The following is a 19,989-nucleotide window of genomic DNA, read 5'->3' on the forward strand; positions in this document are numbered from 1 at the left end:
TGTCCTTCCTGGTTCAGATTTGCTTGTGAAATTTTTTCCCATTTCTAGACTGCTCACTGGACAGCGAGTCAGAAACAGCAACTGGGTAATCATTATTCAGTAAGCAGGCAGTTTGCACATGAGCCTGATGTGCTTAAAGGAACTTTTTTTTTGGCTGAAATGACTGTTTACAGAGTATAGAGACATAATAGTTAACTGATTCCTTTTAAAAATGATTAAAAATAGATAAAAAGCAATGTACCTGTAGTTTCAGTTTCGTTTATGCATGCTTTTTCATGCTTCTGTGAAGTACAGAGGCACAGAGCCAATAGAGGGCAGTTATGGTTTGGAAAACTAAAGTGATTGGTTCTGAGGGGTTTAAGACACACAGTAATCACACCTCCTTGATTAGTGCCACAGAGAGAAAGCTCCCATGACTTTTTTCATCAGGAAACAGACTGTTCAGAACAGAGAAGGATTACAGCAACATCATAGCAAAAACAAACAATGAGGACATGAAAACAGGACTGCAGTAAGGTAAAGAAAGCTATTTAGCTAAAAAAAAAAATCCTTTAGTGACCCTTTAAGCAGAAAATGGGGGTATCATCTGCTTGGCTATGGAATATTGCAAGGTGAAAAAACAACTTACTGAAAAGAAATACAAATCTTTTTTTCATATGCATTTCCAAAATGTTTTTACAACTATTAAAAAAAACAATGGGCGCTTAACACCAATACGTATGAATCTGGAATTGCTAAGAACCCAAAAAGTAATATACAAAAAAAAAAAAAAAAAACTCAGTCCACCTTGAAGGATCTGGGTGTTTTGGTTGATCATAAATTTTTAATAATAGCATGCAATGTCAAGCTGCGGTTTCCTAAGCGAGCAAAGTCATTTCTTGTAGTAAGAGTGGTATGGAGAGAGAGATATACAGGTGAAACTCGAAAAATTAGAATATTGTGCAAAAGTTCATTTTTTTCACTAATGCAACGAAAAAGGTGAAACTAATATATGAGATAGACTCATTACAAGCAAAACAAGATAGTTCAAGCCGTGATTTGTCATTGTGACGATTATAGCTTACAGCTCATGAAAACCCCAAATCCACAATCTCAGAAAATTGGAATATAACATGCAATCAATAAAACAAGGGTTGTACATAGAACAATATCGGACCTCTGAAAAGTATAAGCCTGCATATGTACTCAGTACTTGGTTTGGGCCCCTTTTGCAGCAATTACTGCCTCAATGTGGCGTGGCATGGAAGCTATCAGCCTGTGGCACTGCTGAGGTGTTATGGAAGACCAGGATGCTTCAATAGCGGCCTTCAGCTCTTCTGCATTGTTCAGTCTCATGTCTCTCATCTTTCTCTTTGCAATTTCCCATAGATTCTCTATGGGGTTCAGGTCAGGTGAGTTTTCTGGCCAATCAGGCACAATAATCCCACGGTCATTGAACCAGGTTTTGGTGCTTTTGGCAGTGTGGGGGGAGGTGCCAAGTCCTGCAGGAAAATAAAGTCAGCATCTCCATAGAGCTCGTCTGCAGAAGGAAGCATGAAATGCTCCAAAATCTCCTGGTAGATGGCTGCAGTGACCCCGGACTTAATGAAGCACAGTGGACCAACACCAGAAGATGGCATGGTTCTCCAAATCAACACAGACTGTGGAAACTTCACACTGAACTTCAAGCATCTTGCAGTGTGTGCCTCCATTATTCCTCCATACTCCGGCTCCTTGGCTTCCAAATGAGATGCAATATTTGCTCTCATCAGAAAAGAGGACTTTGGAGTCACAAACCAGGTGTGTTTTTCTTTAGCCCAGGTAAGACGCTTCTGACATTGTTTTGTTGTTCAGGATTGGCTTGACAAGAGGAATACGACATTTGAAGCCCATGTCCAGGATCCGTCTTTGTGTGGTGGCTCTTGATGCACTGACTCCAGCCTCAGTCCACTCCTTGTGAATGTCCCTAACACTTTTGAATGGCCATTTCCTGAAAATCTTCTCCAGGCTGCGGTCATCCCTGTTGCTTGTGCACTTTTTCTTCCACTCTTTTCCCTTCCACATAACTTTCTATTAATGTGCTTTGATACAGTACTTTGGGAACATCCAACTTCTTTTGCAATTACCTTTTGAGGCTTTTCCTTTTTATGGAGGGTGTCAGTAATGGTTTTCTACACAACTGTCAGGTCAGCAGTCTTTTCCATGATCGTGATTCCTACTGAACCAGACTGTGACACCATTTAAAGGCTCAGGAACCCTTTGCAGGTGTTATGGCTTAATTAGCTAATTAGAGTGGGACACTTTGAGCCTAGAATATTCCACCTTTTCACAATATTCTCATTTTCTGAGATTGTGACAATTATGACAAATCACGGCTTAAACTATCTTGCTTTGCATGTAATGAGTCTATCTCATATATTAGTTTCACCTTTTAAGTTGCATTAGTGAAATAAACAAACTTTTGCACGATATTCTAATTTTTCGAGTTTCACCTGTAATTTTACCCCTCTATAAATCATTAGTAAGACCTTATCTGGAATATGCAGTTCAGTTTTGGCACCAGTTCATAAAAAAGCATATCGGGGAAGTGCAGAGAAGGGCAACCAAACTGATAAGAGGCATGGAGGAGCTCAGCTATGAGGAAAGATTCGAGGAACTGAATTTATTTTCTCTTGAGAAGAGGAGATTAAGGGGGATATGATCAACATGTATAAATACATAAGAGGTCCATATACTGTGACCTTGTTTATGATCTTTAAAGTCATGACAGAGGACAAGCGGCACTCTTTACATCTGGAGGAAAAGAGATTTGGGCCCAGATTCACATACAATTACGTTGCTCCTGGGCAGCGTAACGTATGTGATTTACGTTACACTGCCGCAGGTTTACAGCGTTAGTGCCTGATTCTCAGAACATTTACCTGTAAACTTGCGGCGGTGTATCGTAAAAGCGCTCGGCGCAAGCCCGCCCAATTCAAATGGGGCAGGCACCATTTAAATTAGGCACGTTCCCGCGCCGAGCGTACTGCGCATGCTCCATCAGGTAAATTACCCGACGTGCATTGCGCTAAATGACGTAATTTGCTTAGACGTTAACGTAAATGGCGTCCAGCGCCATTCACGGACGTCTTCCGCAAACGACGTAGATTTTTTAAATTTCGACGCGGGAACGACGGCCATATTTAACATTGGCTGCGCCTCCATAGACCCAGGGGCAACTTTACACGTCGCAAAGGCTACGGAAACGACGTAAATTCTCTGCGTCCAGCACGCGTACGTTCGGGAATCGTCGTAATTTGCTAATTTACATAAGCGACGGGGAAAACGACGTCGGCGACACCTAGCGGCGGGAAAAAAAATGTATTTAAGATCTGACAGCGTAAGAGCCTTACGCCTGTCAGATCTAATGGGTATCTATGCGTAACTGATTCTAAGAATCAGTCACATAGATACCCAGGGCCAGATTAGGACTTACGACGGCGCAAACGGTGTTGCGCCGGCGTAACGCCTTTGAGAATCTGGGCCTTAATCTCCAAACACGAAAAGGTTTCTTCATAGCAAGAGCTATGAAAATGTGGCATAAACTCCCTCCAGAGGTGGTTCTGCCCAGCGCAGTAGATTGCTTTAGAAAAAGACTAGATTATTTCCTAAATGTACATAATATGGCTGGATACTAAAAATTTTAGGTAAAGTTGATGCAGGGAATATCCGATTGCCTCTCAGGGGGATCAGGAAGGATTTTTTTCCCCTGCTGGAGCAAATTGGATCATGCTTTACTGGGGTTTTTTGCCTTCCTCTGGATCAACTGAGGGGATAGGATTGTGTATATGGGATTGTTTTTTTTTTCTTTTTCCATTTTATAGGTTGAAGTCTTTTTTTTCAACCTGACTAACTATGTAACCTTATGTTACTAAAGAAAACTTAAAAAACCAAAAAAATGTATATGCTTCAAAGAGTAAACTGCAATACCACAATATAGCAAATGTATTATTTGTAGACACCACTCAAAAGCAATACATATGCCATCCAAAAATTCAAGATGGAATTATCATAAGGCGTACCCTTCCCTTCCCGCTGATAAAAGTGTGTGATTATATATATATATATATATATATATATATATATATATATATATATATATATATATGTGTATTAGTTAGCAAGTAAGTAAGTATATCAGTTAAATTAAGAAAGTTATATGGTTGAGACTGCTTTAATAAATTCCAACATCTAAAAGACTAAAAAGGGTCTTCAACTTGTGTGATTCTGTTCATTTAATCAAACCAGACCTTCGCCCCATAAAACCTCTGATTTTTTTTTAAATGTTGCCAAAGTTTTTGCTAAACTGCAGAACTGTTTTCTCTCTCACCTGGATGAGAATATTGCTCGCTCACACTGCCTCCTGGTATGTCTATGTCACACATCCCAGGAGACAGTTTCAAGGAAAGGTGCATGCATGCCACTGGATTTCATGTGTGCGCTGATGTGCTACAGGGTTTCAGGTCCCAGATAAGCCCTGCGGCACATTTGCACACATGCCAGAGCTTTCCTTTGCAATCCTTAAAACAGCACAGGTATGGAAGTTCCAGGTCCCAGCAAGTGTGCATATGTCTAGGAATCCCCCCTCTCCACATGCAAAGATTTGCCACAGGGCTTTGCTGGGGCTCGAAAATCATACAGAGCCCTTCAGCACATGCACACAAGCACCAGAATATCAAATATGGCAGAGCCAGAGGGGGGACTGAAGTTCCTCTTTAAGTCCGTTGGAGTAAGGTCAATAAATTCAGCATGTCAAATTGGCCACTAATCTAAATTACATATTACCAGTTCATAAAAGACAACATATTAAAAATAATGGAAATTGTTGAAAATATGGGTTAGGAATATGTGTGTGAGTTCAAGAAATAACTATTAGACCGGTCCTTGCTCTAAAATGCAGCAATGCATAGCAATAATTGGGAATGCAATTTACCACAGCTGAACCAGTGAAATTAATTCTGATTAGTTGGTAACACCAATTTAGGGTTGATATACAGCGTGTGTGGGCGCACAGTTTATAACAATTTTAAATTCAATTCTTAATATCATAGCTTGACCAAATGTGCAGAATGTTTTCTGATAACATACAGAAAACACATATAAAATAAAATAAAACAACTAATAAAAAAGTTCTGAATATGTACTCATAACATCTGATATATGAAAACTAGGGTAACATAAAAGTAAAGCCCTTGCCCTTAGCAACCAGATGTCTTGTGTGAAAACAACAGCTGGTGTCTGGTGCCACGGGCAATGAATCTGATTTTTTTTTTAGGAAGTTATATACATCAGAATAACTGCGTAGAAAGAACAGACAACTTTCAGTAGAGCCCATCTTTCCAACTCTTTTATTTTGATTGAGCTGCTAATGTTTTTTCCAATAATAAAAGTCAAAGGATTTGATTATATTGCATAATCCTTTGTGCCCATCTAAACAAAGTGTGGTCTTTAGACTTAAGCAGAATAAAAGTTTTCACTAATTATATCTTAAGGACATTTTAAATTTTATGTATCAGCTTTGAAAAATGACATGCAATTACTGAGGCACAATTGAGCATAACAAAAGTAACCTTTACACATATTTATGAGGATAAACACATATTAAATCACTAAGATATACACAATTTATGCAGACTATACAGAAATACAACTTATGCCACACTCTGCAACCTTATGGCTGTTTCAGTGAAACCACTGCATAACATCTTGGGGATTTCACAGGGTCAAACAGCTTCACCAGTCCGGACCAGGCAATGTTCTCCTAAAAAAGATTGAATGGTCACACTGTTATAAACGGGTATAGAAAAGAACTCAACCCAAATCATAAAGACACCAATTAGTTTACGTGAATTCACCAGACCACAAGGTTATGATGAGGTCTTTACCACATGGACAAGTCTTCTATGATATAGTGTGACCGAGAACTTCCCCTGACCCTCCATGACAAACTGAAGGTTTTATGACTCCACTACACAAGATTTCAATTACCTGGTAGTAAGAGATTTAACTCATTGTTTATGTTCATGTGCAATTCATTGATATCAGTGGAGGCAGATATCAGCATTCCCTTTAGTTAAACATTGAACACTGAACTTAGAACGCCTACCATAAAATACACAGGCACACACAATAGTTGTTAGCAATTATTAAAATAACTCATAGCGTGATCAGTCATTTGGGAAAAAAAACCTAGGTCACAGCACTAAAATAAAGAAACACCCATACAGCAAAGCCATAAGATTTCAGCGGCTTCTATTGTCCAATACCTAAACTGCGCAATACAATAACTCAAAAACCAACTAGCAACAACAATTAAATAATGTTATTACACAGGCCGGTAATTATAGAATGTTAAAATGTATAGAGGGCAAAGGTTGTTGTTTTTTTGGATAGCATAGGAAAGGGTTAGACCCTCAGTCAGATTATTTTTGCCATCTGTGCCTCCACTGGGGAGATTCACCATTCCAAATGTCCTGGTGACAACTGTTCCGGAAACAGAAAGTGAAGAGAAACCCAAAAAATTTGGAGCGGTCACCAGAATAAAAGGTTACAGTAATCATACATAAGGGACAAAAAACTAAGAGAGGAATTCCCCTTACTTTGGTGAGATTTCCTATTATATCTTCTTGCATCTTCAAGACAGGAAGTGAAAAAAAATCTCCCCACTGGGACACAAACAGAAAAAAATAACCAATTCCTCTTCAATATCTTTTAGAATATACAGCAGTAGCGATTTTGCATATCCAGTCATACAAGACCTCTTCTAAAATCCATGCACAGTGCAAATGGTTAGTTCTTTTCTAAGAAAAGTAATCTCCTTCAGATGATTAGCTATCTCTGTTCCGGAGATACTGTACTGCTGTATGGTTTTCCAGCACTTATATCTAAATGATTGTTAGGTGTGAAGTCCTACTTTACCTATAACTTCCCAAGCAGGGGGAAGCAAGGAACCCTTTCCTGAAGGACGTAAGCCCTTGAAATAAGTTGTCTGATTAACATGATAATGGTAAAGCAGGATGCTCATGAGGACTGCCAGGCAGTACAAAAAGGGACTCAGTCTTGCGAAAAGAGGCTGTGGCTGCCAAGTAGACCCTGACAACTCTGACCACATTTATACAGTGTAAGGTTAATTCCTTGTCATGTTTGGAGCAGGACAGAGGTAGGATGGGAATGTGTAAATAGCCATCTTCTGTGTCTACTAATGCCAAAAATACCCCTTGTCTGAGAGAAGTAATGAAAGATCACATGGATTCCATTCAGAATTTTGGTACACAAAGAAATCTGTTTAAGTCCAGTATAGGGCAGATGCCCCCATTTTGGGGTCAAAAATAAGTTTGAATAGAATTCTTGATCCATGTGTCTGTAGTTGGTGCAAGGCAGTCTATAAAGCTGCCTTATTTTGGTCTGAAGCTGGCAGATTAGAAGATAAAAATCAGAGGGTACAGTGATCAATACTATTTTGTACCTCTATGAAATGACAGATTGGACCCAGAGGTTCAGGACATCTATGATCCAGACTGGTTCAAATGCCAACAGTCTTCCCCCAATGAGTGGGGACGCCTCTTTATTGTGAGTAATTTTATTTTTGCTTCATTGCGAGGAGAGGTCTTGGACAAGCTTGGTGAACTTAGGAGTCCAGGGCTTGTGATAAAAGGAAGTCTTAATCCTTGGTTTTGAGGTTGATGTCTGGACAGAGCAAAAAGGTTCCTTTTGCTGAGCAGAAGTAGTACTAGGAGTAAGAGAATTAGGCTTTTTCTTGGTGGGTAGCAGTACCTTTTCCCTAGTGACATCCTTGATGAATTGATCAAGGAATTCACCAAGCAGGGTATGCATAGAAGAATCTTATAACAAGCGGGTTCAACAGACTAAGCTTTTAGCCCTAAAGTCCTGCAACGGTCAGGGATAAGGGATAGAAATTTGATAAATTACTGTACATTCCCTAATGTAGAAATACAAATAATAAGGCTGAGGGCTTCTACTACAACTGTTCTAAGAGAGCAGGGTTATCCAAGACAAATCCCTAATCTTTGTTCACAAAGTCTGTCCAACACTGATCACCGCAGGTAATAGCTGGCTGTGCAGAGAGCCATGAATAGCTATGACCGACATCGGCCTGTCGTTATAATGAATGGGGCTGGCGGCTGCACCTAGCTGCTCAGAGCCGCAGCAGGAACCTCTAAATCCTGCCGCAACAATTCACACTGGCCTGTGAATGTAGCCTAAAGCCGCGTACACGCGATCGGTTTGTCCGATGAAAACAGACCGATGGACTGTTTTCATCGAACAAACCGATCGTGTGTGGGCCCCAATGGTCTTTTTTCCATCAGGGTTTTCCTATGGATAAAAAACCGACAGAAAAATCCGATCATCTGTGTGGAACTCCATCAGAGAAAAATCCATGCATGCTCAGAATCAAGTCGACGCATGCTCGGAAGCATTGAACTTCATTTTTTGGCTCGTCGTAGTGTTGTACGTCACCGTGTTTTGGCACGGTCAGATTTTTGACCGATGGTGTGTAGGCAAGACTGATGAAAGTCAGCTTCATCAGATATCCAATGAAAAAATCAATCGGATTAGATTCCATCAGATATCCGATCGTGTGTACAGGGCTTTAGAGTTATATGAGGGGAGGGGTGTGTGTCATAATATGACTATGATCTGAGACAAGAGAACAGCAATCACCCTGAGTGGTGATTTGAGGAACATTAGAGACAAAATGTCAGGGGTTACAACAACAAAGTGAATACCTATAAAACTACAACATGTGCAATGCATTGAAGATTGTGTTATAAAAATAAATCCAACAACTGGTGTTAACATACAGGGAAATCCTGTGTTACACAATGCATGACACTGGGCCTACGCAATCCAATCATTGATCATCACAGTAAACATACCTACCAGAGGGGTTATCAGGGTATGAGAATCATAGAAATTAACCACGGCCCTGGACCCTGTAGGACAACCTGCGGATAACTACATCATCACACTTCGTGAGCACCTACTGCAGGATCCAGTGCTTGAACATAGTGGCACAATGAGGATTACCAATCTGGAATCTGGTAGATTGCCCAGGGCAAAAAGCATTTACATCTTGATGGAAACATCAAAGAAAAAATGCGAATGGTTTAAAAAAAAATATACTTCTCCAGAAGAGAACAGTTCCATTACCTAACTCCTTCCCACTGCCACCTCTCGGCCCTTTAATATTTTCTATATTTCAGGAGGCGGAGGTGAGCATTCCGATCATGTGATCGCTGTTATTGGTAGCCATAGTGGTCACATGATTGGAAAGCTTCTGATCACAAGTATGCATCAGGTCTTTTCCGGCACCTGTCGGTTACTGTGCTGGGTGTGCGCAGCGAGCAAGCACAGTAATGTGTTTACATAGAGCTGCATATATGCGTCCTCTGGGCATTAAAGCCCATCCATCAAGAGGCCGCATATATGCGTACGGCCGGAGGGAAGATGTCAATGCCATTAGCAAAAAACTGGAGAGTCAAGGAGTAGGCAAGGTACACTAAGGGCAGTAAACTACTTTAAAAGAATGCGCATTGATTGAATGAAATATTGAAGAAGAATACAGATTCGTCAATCAGACAGGGTACCTCCCTAAAAACAAATGATCGTATATAAATAAAATATGATGGGACAAAGGGATGTCACCTGAAAGCAATCACAGGGGGGATCAACCAGGGTATGTTTTGAACAAACTATAAAGCTTTAATAATGAAATACAAATCACTGGTTAATCCAACCAGGGCGGTACAAGTACCCCCCAAGTGGATAACATTCCTATAATGTATCAAAATCCATTAATAAATACACTGTAATAATAAACAACATTATCAATTTAACCACTTAACCCCCGGACCATATTGCTGCCCAAAGACCAGAGCACTTTTTGCGATTCGGCACTGCGTCGCTTTAACTGACAATTGCGCGGTCGTGCGATGTGGCTCCCAAACAAAATTGGCGTCCTTTTCCCCCCACAAATAGAGCTTTCTTTTGGTGGTATTTGATCACCTCTGTGGTTTTTTATTTTTGCGCTATAAACAAAAATAGAGAGACAATTTTGAAAAAAAAATATATTTTTTACTTTTTGCTATAATAAATATCCCCCAAAAATATAAAAAATAAATGTTTTCCTCAGTTTAGGCCGATACGTAATCTTTCACATATTTATCGTAAAAAAAAAATCACAATAAGCGTTTATTGATTGGTTTGCGCAAAAGTTATAGCGTTTACATAATAGGGGGTATTTTTATGGCATTTTTATTAATATTTTTTTTTTACTAGTAATGGCGGTGATCATCGTTTTTTTCGGTACTGCGACATTATGGCAGACACTTTGGACACTTTTGACACATTTTTGGTACCATTGGCATTTTTATAGCGATCAGTGCTATACAAATGCATTGATTATGTAAAAATGCCACTGGCAGTGAAGGGGTTAACACTAGGGGGCGGGGAAGGGGTTAAGTATGTTCCCTGTGTTCTAACTGTAGGGGGGGTGGCTTCACTAGGGGAAATGACTGATCTTCTGTTCATACATTGTATGAACAGAAGATCAGCATTTCTCCCACTGACAGGACCGGGACCGGGAGCTGTGTGTTTAAAAAAAAGTTTTAAAAACTGCAGTTTTTTTCGGGAGCAGTGAATTTAATAATGCTTAAAGTGAAACAATAAAAGTAAAATATTCCTTTAAATTTCGTACCTGGGGGGGTGTAAAGTATGCCTGTGAAATACTGCATGTTTCCCGTACTTAGAACTGTCTCTGCACAAAGTGTCATTTTTGAAGAAAAAAAATATAATTCAAAAATTACTCGCGGCTATAATGAATTGTCGGCTCCCGGCAATTCAGAGAGAATTCATTCAGAAAAAATAAAAATAAATAAAAAGCGTGGGGGTCCCCCAAAATTCAATTACCAAGGCCCTTCAGGTCTGGTATGGATAATAAGGGGAACCTCCCGTCAATTAAAAAAAAAAAAAATGATGTGGGGTTCCCCCCAAATATACATTCCAGACCCTTCAGGTCTGGTGTGGATTTTAAGGGGAACTCCACCCCAAATGTAAAATAAAATGGTGTGGAGTTCCCCCAAAAATCCACACCAGACCCCTTATCCGAGCACGCAACCTGGCTGGCCGCAGAAAAGAGGGGGGTGAGAGAGCCCCCCCCTCCTGAATCGTACCAGGCCACATGCCCTCAACATAGGGAGGATGTCCCCATGTTGATGGGAACAAGGGCCTCATCCCCACAACCCTGGCCGGTGGTTGTGGGGGTCTGCGGGCGGGGGGCTTATCAGAATCTGGCAGACCCCTTTAACAATATTAATATTAAAACAGTATTTTTTTATGAATGAATTCTCTCTGAATTGCCGGGAGCTGACATTTCATTATAGCTGCGAGTAATTTTTAAATGACTTTTTTTTCTTCAGAAATTACACTTTGTGCAGAGCCAGTTCTAAGTACGGGAAACATGCGGTATTTCACAGGCATACTTTACATCCCCCAGGTACGAAATTTAAAGGAATATTTCACTTTTATTGTTTCACTTTAAGCATTATTAAATTCACTGCTCCCGAAAAAACGGCCATTTTTAAAACTTTTTTTTGCATTGATACATGTCCCCTGGGGCAGGACCCAGGTCCCCAAACACTTTTTAGGACAATAACTTGCATATTAGCCTTTAAAATTAGCACTTTAGATTTCAAACGTTTGAGTCCCATAGACTTTAATGGGGTTCTAAAGTTCACACGAACATTTGGTGTGTTCGCAGGTTCTGGTGCGAACCGAACAGGGGGGTGTTCGGCTCATCCCTACTGGACATCACTTATTCAGATAGTGTGGATAACTGAGAAGACCATAGTCGGTTGTATGCAGCACAGAGGGACCATGGCCATTCAATAGCAGTTGTACTGGTTAGCCATGATTGGCTGCTATGAATGTACAACAGTTCCGATAGAGTCAACTGTAGCCCGTCTTTGATAGTAATACAGTTATAAATGTGAATCCGGTCTCCAAATATTCAGCAATATGTGCAGCACACTAATTCTGAGTATCACTCATTCAGATAGTGTGAAGGTTGTGGAGATTTTGATAAACTGTATAAAAAGGCAGAGAGGCATGGCCATTAAAAAAGTTTTGTTTGTCAGTCTCTGTTGGCCACTGCAAGTAAGCGCAGGGAGAAAGAGGCTTAAAGCACCGTAGCTCTGCTTCCCAGGTGATGAACTGACAGCCACTTCGTATGAACTACGGACATGGAAATTTCCAGGTCTCCATAGTCACCACCTAAGATTATTGTGGCAGCGCCCACAAGCAGCAAGTGTTCATTTTGGCTTAGAAGTTACGGCACAAAAGGGGTAAGAACGCCTACAATAGGGCTTACCCCTATTGTGCCGTAACTTCTAAGCCAAAATTAACTCTCACTGCTTGTGTGCACTGCCACAATAATCTTAGGTGGTGACTATGTAGACCGGGAAATTGCCGTGTTCGTAGTTCATACGAAGTGGCCGTCAGTTCATCTGGTTCATCACCTGGGAAGCAGAACTACGGTGGCCTATAGGTTGGTACCAGAGTAGACTTATCCAGAGTCCAGCCCTTCGATGTAAACGGTAAGGAGACACCTTACAGGCCCGGGATCATTGAGGAGTGCGGGATACCCCAGCGTCAGCATACGTTGACGTGTTTCGTACACTATACTGTGTACTTCGTCTGGACGTTGTACGTGGGTAATCTGAGTCTTTATATAGGACAGCATGTTCAATAAAATTCAAACCACGTGCAAATACAATAGATTGCCATCTTGTGGTGACACCTAAAACTACAGTTCAAAATACAAAATAAACAGGTCAATTGGTTAAACTAGCAAATGTAACGGTAAGTTGGAATATGGTGGGAGGGACTGAGCCCAAATCACAACCATCATATTTATCAATGTGTCTCAAATCATTTGCACATGTATAAATGGCAATACAAAACCTAGCATGAAACGACTGCCTCAAAGAGCCTATAGCCCTCTATAAAAAATAGGGAGGGGCATAGAGGGGTGTGGAAACTTTGTTTGAAAATTTAGCCATAGAGATCACTGTGGAGTTGGATCCCATGATAGACTAGGAGCAGCTAGAAGTGATGTACGTGTAAGGTAATGAATAGTAATACACTAAGTCTGATAGACTAACAAATACCTGTAGTAAGGGAATATAGATCGCCCACCAACAAATTTTGAAATCTAATAGGCTAATTATCAAAATTTAGGGTTCAATAAAGATCTTTAAGCTCAACTCATTGTTTAAGCTGAAGAGTTTTGAGCTTGAAGATCCAGGATTTTTCCTTTCTAAGAAGCACTGTGTCAAAATCTCCCTTCGAACAGAGTGGTCAAGGGAAAAAAAATCCCTCGACTCACAGCCCATGGGTTTTACTTTTGAGATGCTCTGCAAATCGCACACTGAGCTGTCGTTTCGTTTTACCAACATATAGCTTCTTGCATGGACACTCCAAAATATACAAGACCTTAGATGTAGCGCAATTAATGAAGGACCTAATCTCAAACTCATGTTTAAATTCTGAGTCCCTGAATGTCTTAGAGCGGTCAACAAATTTCCAAGTACTGCAATGGCCACAAGGGAACATGCCATGTCTGTGAGCCAAATCTTATTCACGGGACGTACAATTTCAGATTGGACCAGGGTGTCATTCAGATTTCTGGCTCTCTTGGTCACCAAAAGTGGTCTGTCACCTACTATTTCTCTCAGGTCATCGGAACGCGTTAAAATGTGCCTAAGATCCGAGAGGAATAGACCTGACCCACTGCCACTGTGTCCTAAATGGTGTGATGAATCGTACCGGTCCGCCAGAATTCATTTTAGATTTATCACGGGGCACAAGTAGGTCAGTTCTCACCTTTCGCCCCGCAATTTTTTTTGCCCTTCTTAGTGTGCGGTGTGGGTAGCCACGTTCTCTGAATCTGCTATACAGAAGTTCAGATTTGCGACGGTAGTCATCCTCGTGGAACAGTTCCTCCTGATCCTGAGGAACTGTCCAACTGCAATCCCGTGTATTAGTGACCCGGGATGGTGACTTACCGGAATTGCTTTTCTCAAGGGCTTTTCTTGCACTGAATTAAGGGAAGCGTGCTTACTTTCTCCTGATTATATGGTCACATTATTCACAGATCTTATCGGGATATATTCCTTGATTGAATTAGAGTGCCCTAATACAGGAAAAGAGCTACAGTGTGCAAGACATTTTACAGTAGCACCATTTTCCATGACCTCTCCTGGGATGGGATTTCATTTTTTGGAGTAGCGGGGTTTTATGTCCAGCGTTTCCTTTAAATTGACAACGTTGTTTATTATTACAGTGTATTTATTAATGAATTTTGTTAAATTGTAGGAACGTTATCCACTTAGGGGGTACTTGTACCGCCCTGGTTGGATTAACCAGTGATTTGTATTCCATCAATAAAGCTTTATAGTTTTTTCAAAACATACCGTGGTTGATCCTCCCTGCGATTGCTTTCAGGTGACATCTTTGTCCCATCATATTTTACACTAAGGGCAGCCCTAGCAAGTTTTTTTTTCCAGTGTCCAATCACCTAAAGGTAGCCTGTGACTTGTCCTCAATGTTCCCCTATGGGGGAAGTTCCTCCACTCACTGCGCAGGCGCAAACTTCCCGACGGAAATCCCCGAACCTCGCCCGGCATCCAGGCTCATTCTTTAACATCCCCGTGGATTGGAGGATGTTAAAAAAAGAGCCAGGAGGCCGAGCGAGCAAAGCGAGCCGTCCGAGCGCAGCGAGGACGTGAGGCCGACTGGCCACTTTCCTCTAAGTCCACGTCGCCCTGGATGCCGGCCGCCGTTCGGGGATTTCCGTCAGCAAGTTTGCACCTGCGCAGTGCTTGACGGAACTTTCCCGATGGCTGGAACCAGCTCAGCGCATCAGTTTGCGCATGCGCTGGAACTTCCATGATACATGGAACCAGCACGTCAGATCACCTGCATATAAACAATAAGAAAAAAAAGCTGCGCTAGTGAAAAATGATATGATATATACTAATAAAATGAACGTATAAGTAAAATGTCAATAGACTCATAAAGAATATAAATTAAATCATATGAAAGTAAATTAATCTTAAGTGTGGTGAACCAGTGAACCGTAAATCACATATAATCCATCATGAAATTATATAGTCCATAAATGAATTCATAACAATAAAGTCCAAAAAATTTAATATTCAGGCTCTAAATCTCCAGGTGAAAAATAAATATCCACAGCATCCAGAAACGTGGGGATAGAAAAGAACCTCCACCTTGATAACACACGGCCTCTTACCAGCTATAAATGATCTCTTATTACAGGGGATCACAATCGCATGTAATACTGATAATCTCCACACGAATCTCCACCAGGGAAAACTTTATTGGGATGGTTGCCTCGTTCAATGTACCATTGCAAGATGTGCCATATAAAAAGGAAAACTCGCATAGCGTAAAATCTTAAATACATTTATTCAGTCAAATAAAAATGCACACTTACATCAAATTCCAACGCTGTAAGCATAAAAACAATCGAGCCGGCCGGGTCCTCGATCTACCTGCCCGAATGTTCCGGGTCTGTCTGGTGACGTAAGAACGTCGCTTACCCAACATTTCTTCTCAATGGGGACGTGGTCACGTGATCAGGACGCCGCCCGTATCCCGTGACCACGTCCCCATTGAGATGAAATGTTGGAAAAGCGACGTTCTGACATCACCGTGTCATAAGCCAGACTCGGAAGATACGGGCAGGTAGATCGAGGACCCGGCCGGCTCGATTGTTTTTATGCTTACAGTGTTGGAATTTGATGTAAGTGCGCATTTTTGTTTGACTGAATAAATGTACTCAGGATTTTACGCTATCCGAGTTTTCCTTTTTATATGGCACATCTTGCAATGGTACATTGAACGAGGCAACCATCCCAATAAAGTTTTCCCTGGTGAAGATTCGTGTGGAGATTATCAGTATTACATGCGATTGTGATCTCCTCTAATAAAAGATCATATACAGCTGGTAAGAGGCAGTGTGTTATCAAGGTGGAGGTTCTTTTCTATCCCCACATTTCTGGATGCTGTGGATATTTATTTTTCACCTGGAGATTTAGAGCCTGAATATTACATTTTTTGGACTTTATTGTTATGAATTCATTTATGGACTATATAATTTCATGATGGATTATATGTGATTTACGGTTCACCACACTTATTAAGACTGATTTACTTTCATATGATTTCATTTATATTCTTTATGAGTCTATTGACACTTTACTTATACATTCACTTTATTAGTATATATCATATAATTTTCACTAGCACAGCTTTTTTTCTTATTGTTTATCCCGTTTAGTGTTGTATAACACACATAGTTGCTGCTTGACACAAATTAAATGAGCGCAGTATTTTTTCCACTATAGCCTGCATATATAGCATGATCTATGACTACAATTTGTGTCCCTGTACTGTACGATTAACATGTTTGCATTCCCAGCATTTAGTAAAAAATAAAATTTTCTCAATTAAAAATGAATTTTATATTGCAGGGAAAAACTTTAATTTGACTTCAAGCTATGTGCAGACTTTTTGGAAAGGTAGTGAACCAATCCTATAGGCAGAAAAAGAGTGTTCTAGGGGCATTTTGTGTATAGTTTACAAATAGAAAATATATATTTTTGGCAGCATTTTTTATTTATTTATTTTTAAGCAAAATAGAGATCCTTTAAAGATTCAGTGGCTTGATTGAGTACACAAAATGATAGCTTCCTTTTAAAGGTTAGCAATTAAACAAAAGATAATGGAATAATCACTCTATTACAGGAATGATTAACCACCTTGCTTGCCAGTTTGTCAGACATCTGTTTTGTTTTGATGTCCAATTGTGTTCTTTTTTTCTCTGAAGGGACAGTAGGACGTATATAGAGAATCTTATCCTCTAGATATAAGAAAAATAAATGGGCAAATATTCATTTAAAATATGGTCCACATTAAGAAAATTATTATGCAATTTTTTTTTTTTACATGAAAAATAGAGCAAATATTTTTTTTTTCCCCACAGAGAAAAGTGACCTGACAGGAGTCGGAAATGTGTAAATATGATTTTAATTGGAATCACTTTGAGTGGCTTTATGAACCAAATTCCCTAACACTAAGCCTCTCCAGCCAGCAAGTGAGACCCAATTAAAGCTGCTTCTGATGTGTATCTAAAATGACAGGCCACAGCTGTATTCATTTGCAATTATGCAAGTCAAACATGATGAGATACTTACTATTTACTAGCTTTTCGGTGTTGTGCTCACACACCTGAGAAGTGGCAGTTTCCCTATGCAAGCCTTGCCTTTTTTTCAACATAAATTATACTCCAATGCTGCTAACACAAATTTACAAAAAAAAAACATTGTGTGCCCCAACAGGAGCTAGCACCCCTGTGAAGGAAATAACGTTTTGGTAAAAAAAAAAAAAAAAAGGGACGGTGTAAAACAAAAGTTTTAAGTAAAATAATGAAATAAAATAAAAATGTAAAGACGGCCTGTCCTTCCATGCTACGTACAAATGTAAATGCATATGTAAGTCCTGCATGCATATGTAAACGGTGATCGCCTCAAACATGTGAGGTATTTTCATGAATGTCAGAGTGAGAGCAATAATTCTAGAACCAGGTCTCCTGTGCTAGACCCTTTTTACACTGGGGCCATGGCCACGTTCGCGGTAAAGCATAGTTTGTTTTAGCGGCGCTTTACCGCTGTTTAGGCAGCACTTTTTGGCCGCTAGTGGGGCACTTTTAACCCCAAAGAAGAGGTTAAAAACTCCCTTTTTGGTGTGCTTCCGAATCCCTTTTCAGTCACTTCGGAATCGCTGCCCATTCATTCCAATGGGCAGGATGTTTTGGGAGCACTTAATAGAGCGCTCCCAACCCGGCCCAAAGATGCTGCTTGCAGGACTTTTCAGAATGTCCTGCAAGCGTACTGCCCAAGTGTGAAAAGTCACACTTGAATGAATGAGAGGTGGTTTTCAGGTGTTTAGCAGAGATATTTCAAGTGCTGACGCGCCTGAAAATTGCCCCAGTGTGAAAGGGGTCTAATCTGGTAACCTGTAAATACTTTTAAAGCTTTGCCTATGGAGATTTTAATAAACTTAAGCATGACATATCAGGTATCTATTAACTTGGCATAACATCATCATTTATATTTTACAAAAAAAAAAGTATTTTATTGTGTTTGTATACACTAAAATAAATTACACCCCCACCCCCCCCAAAACAAAAAGCATTTAAAAAAATGCCTGTGCAAATATTGTGTGATTATGAAAATTTACAACATGCTTTTTTTTTTATTCTCTATGGTCTCTGCTTTCAAAACGATATAATGTTTGGGGGTTCTACAAAATTTTCTAGCAAAAAAATTCAGATTTTGATTTGGCCTGAGGGTAAAATGGTTAAGTGTGTGTTTATTTATCAATGTATATTATTAATTGTAGTCCACTTTTAGTCCACTACAGGCATACCCCACTTTTAAGTACACAACGGGACCAGAGCATGTATGTAAAACGAAAATGTACTTAAAGTGAAACAATATATTTTTTCACTTCTAGGGTGTAGTAGGGGGTCAGGGGCTGTAGTGGGGGTGTCAGGAGCTGTAGTTGAGGTCTCAGGGTCTGTATTGGGGGTGTCAGGGGTACACTGGAACAGGACGGGCTATGCTCTCGGAGCTTTAGCTCCTTCTACTGTGGCTGCAAAATGTCTGTACAGTACTTGTAAGGCACTCAAGGGTATGTCCTTACTCGCGAGTGTATGTAAAGTGAGTGTACTTAAAGCGGGGTATGCCTGTATTTGACTCCTTTCAGGTCATATACCAAGTTTTTTTTTTTTTTTTTTTCCACCTCAGACATAACCATTTGCAAAGGAAGGTCGCGAGTTTTACCCGCCTTTCATTTGCTCGCCATATCTCCTTCCTGGTTTCGCATCATATGTGGAAATTTTTAAAAGTGATTTTTTTTTTTTTGTTTTTTTTTTTTTTTACTTCTATCGTGTGTATTTTATCATATCTTTAAACATTTCACCTTTAATTCTTGTCACTCTTATACCCCCATTTTCCACCTCCCCCCCACCCCATCCCCTGGGACTCCAGTTGCCTTTCTGACTTTTTTTTTTTTTTCCCCTCTCTTATTTTGAGGCTCTCTTATATAGAATCCGTCCTTTTAAGTCCGAAAATATTTTATCAAGTATTATACCCTATGCACCCATAAGCTCCGCGAATGTCATGGCATTTTTGAACTCCATCCATTTAGACCATATCTTTTCGAATTCCTCTAAACTATCTGAATCACTTAACCTTAGAAATTCTAAGTTTTGAATATAATTCATTTTATTGCACCATTCTTTAATGGGAGGACTTTCCCTTTCTTGCCAATAACTGGCTATCAGGCTTTTAGCTGCCGTTAACATGTGGGGTAAGAGACTTTTCTGGTATTGTTTCGTAGATAATCTTATCCTCTGATGCAGACATCCCCAGGGGTCATCTGGAATCTCTGTATTCGTTATTTCCGTAATTAATTGTCTAATTCTTCTCCAATACACTTTGATTTTTGGACACTGCCACCATATATGGGCCATATTTCCGATCTGCCCACATCCGCGCCAGCACATCTCTGAGGCTTCTTTCTTATATTTGTGAGCTTTGTCTGGAGTGATGTACCATCGGATTAGGCATTTATAGTTTAACTCAATTGTTTTACTATTTACTGATGTAGTGTACACTCTTCTCCATATTTGTTTTAATTCTTGAATATTTAACGAGGATCCCAATTCCTCCTCCCACTTTTTAATACATGGTGGAATGTCCAAACGATCAACTTCTATGAAATTCTTATAGATCTTGGAGATAACTCCTTTCCCTGTTTGTCCTTGACTAATTCTCTCGAGTGGGCGTAAATTTTCTGCTG

The 19,989-nt window shown here is 40.1% G+C and overlaps 1 protein-coding gene across 3 annotated transcripts in view; it reads right to left on the reverse strand.

The window, feature by feature from the left end:
* Window positions 1–5,343: 5,343 nt before the first annotated feature.
* METTL25 (methyltransferase like 25) overlaps window positions 5,344–19,989 on the reverse strand; it is a 332,607-nt gene continuing 317,961 nt past the window's right edge. For all 3 annotated transcript variants that reach the window (XM_040344184.1, XM_040344185.1, XM_040344183.1), the window contains exon 14: window positions 5,344–5,779. In XM_040344184.1, coding sequence (XP_040200118.1) covers window positions 5,690–5,779 — 90 coding nt within the window. In that variant the 3' untranslated portion in view covers window positions 5,344–5,689. The remainder of the gene's footprint in view (window positions 5,780–19,989) is intronic.

Source organism: Rana temporaria, chromosome 3 (genome assembly GCF_905171775.1).
Source record: "Rana temporaria chromosome 3, aRanTem1.1, whole genome shotgun sequence".
Lineage (NCBI taxonomy): Eukaryota > Metazoa > Chordata > Amphibia > Anura > Ranidae > Rana > Rana temporaria.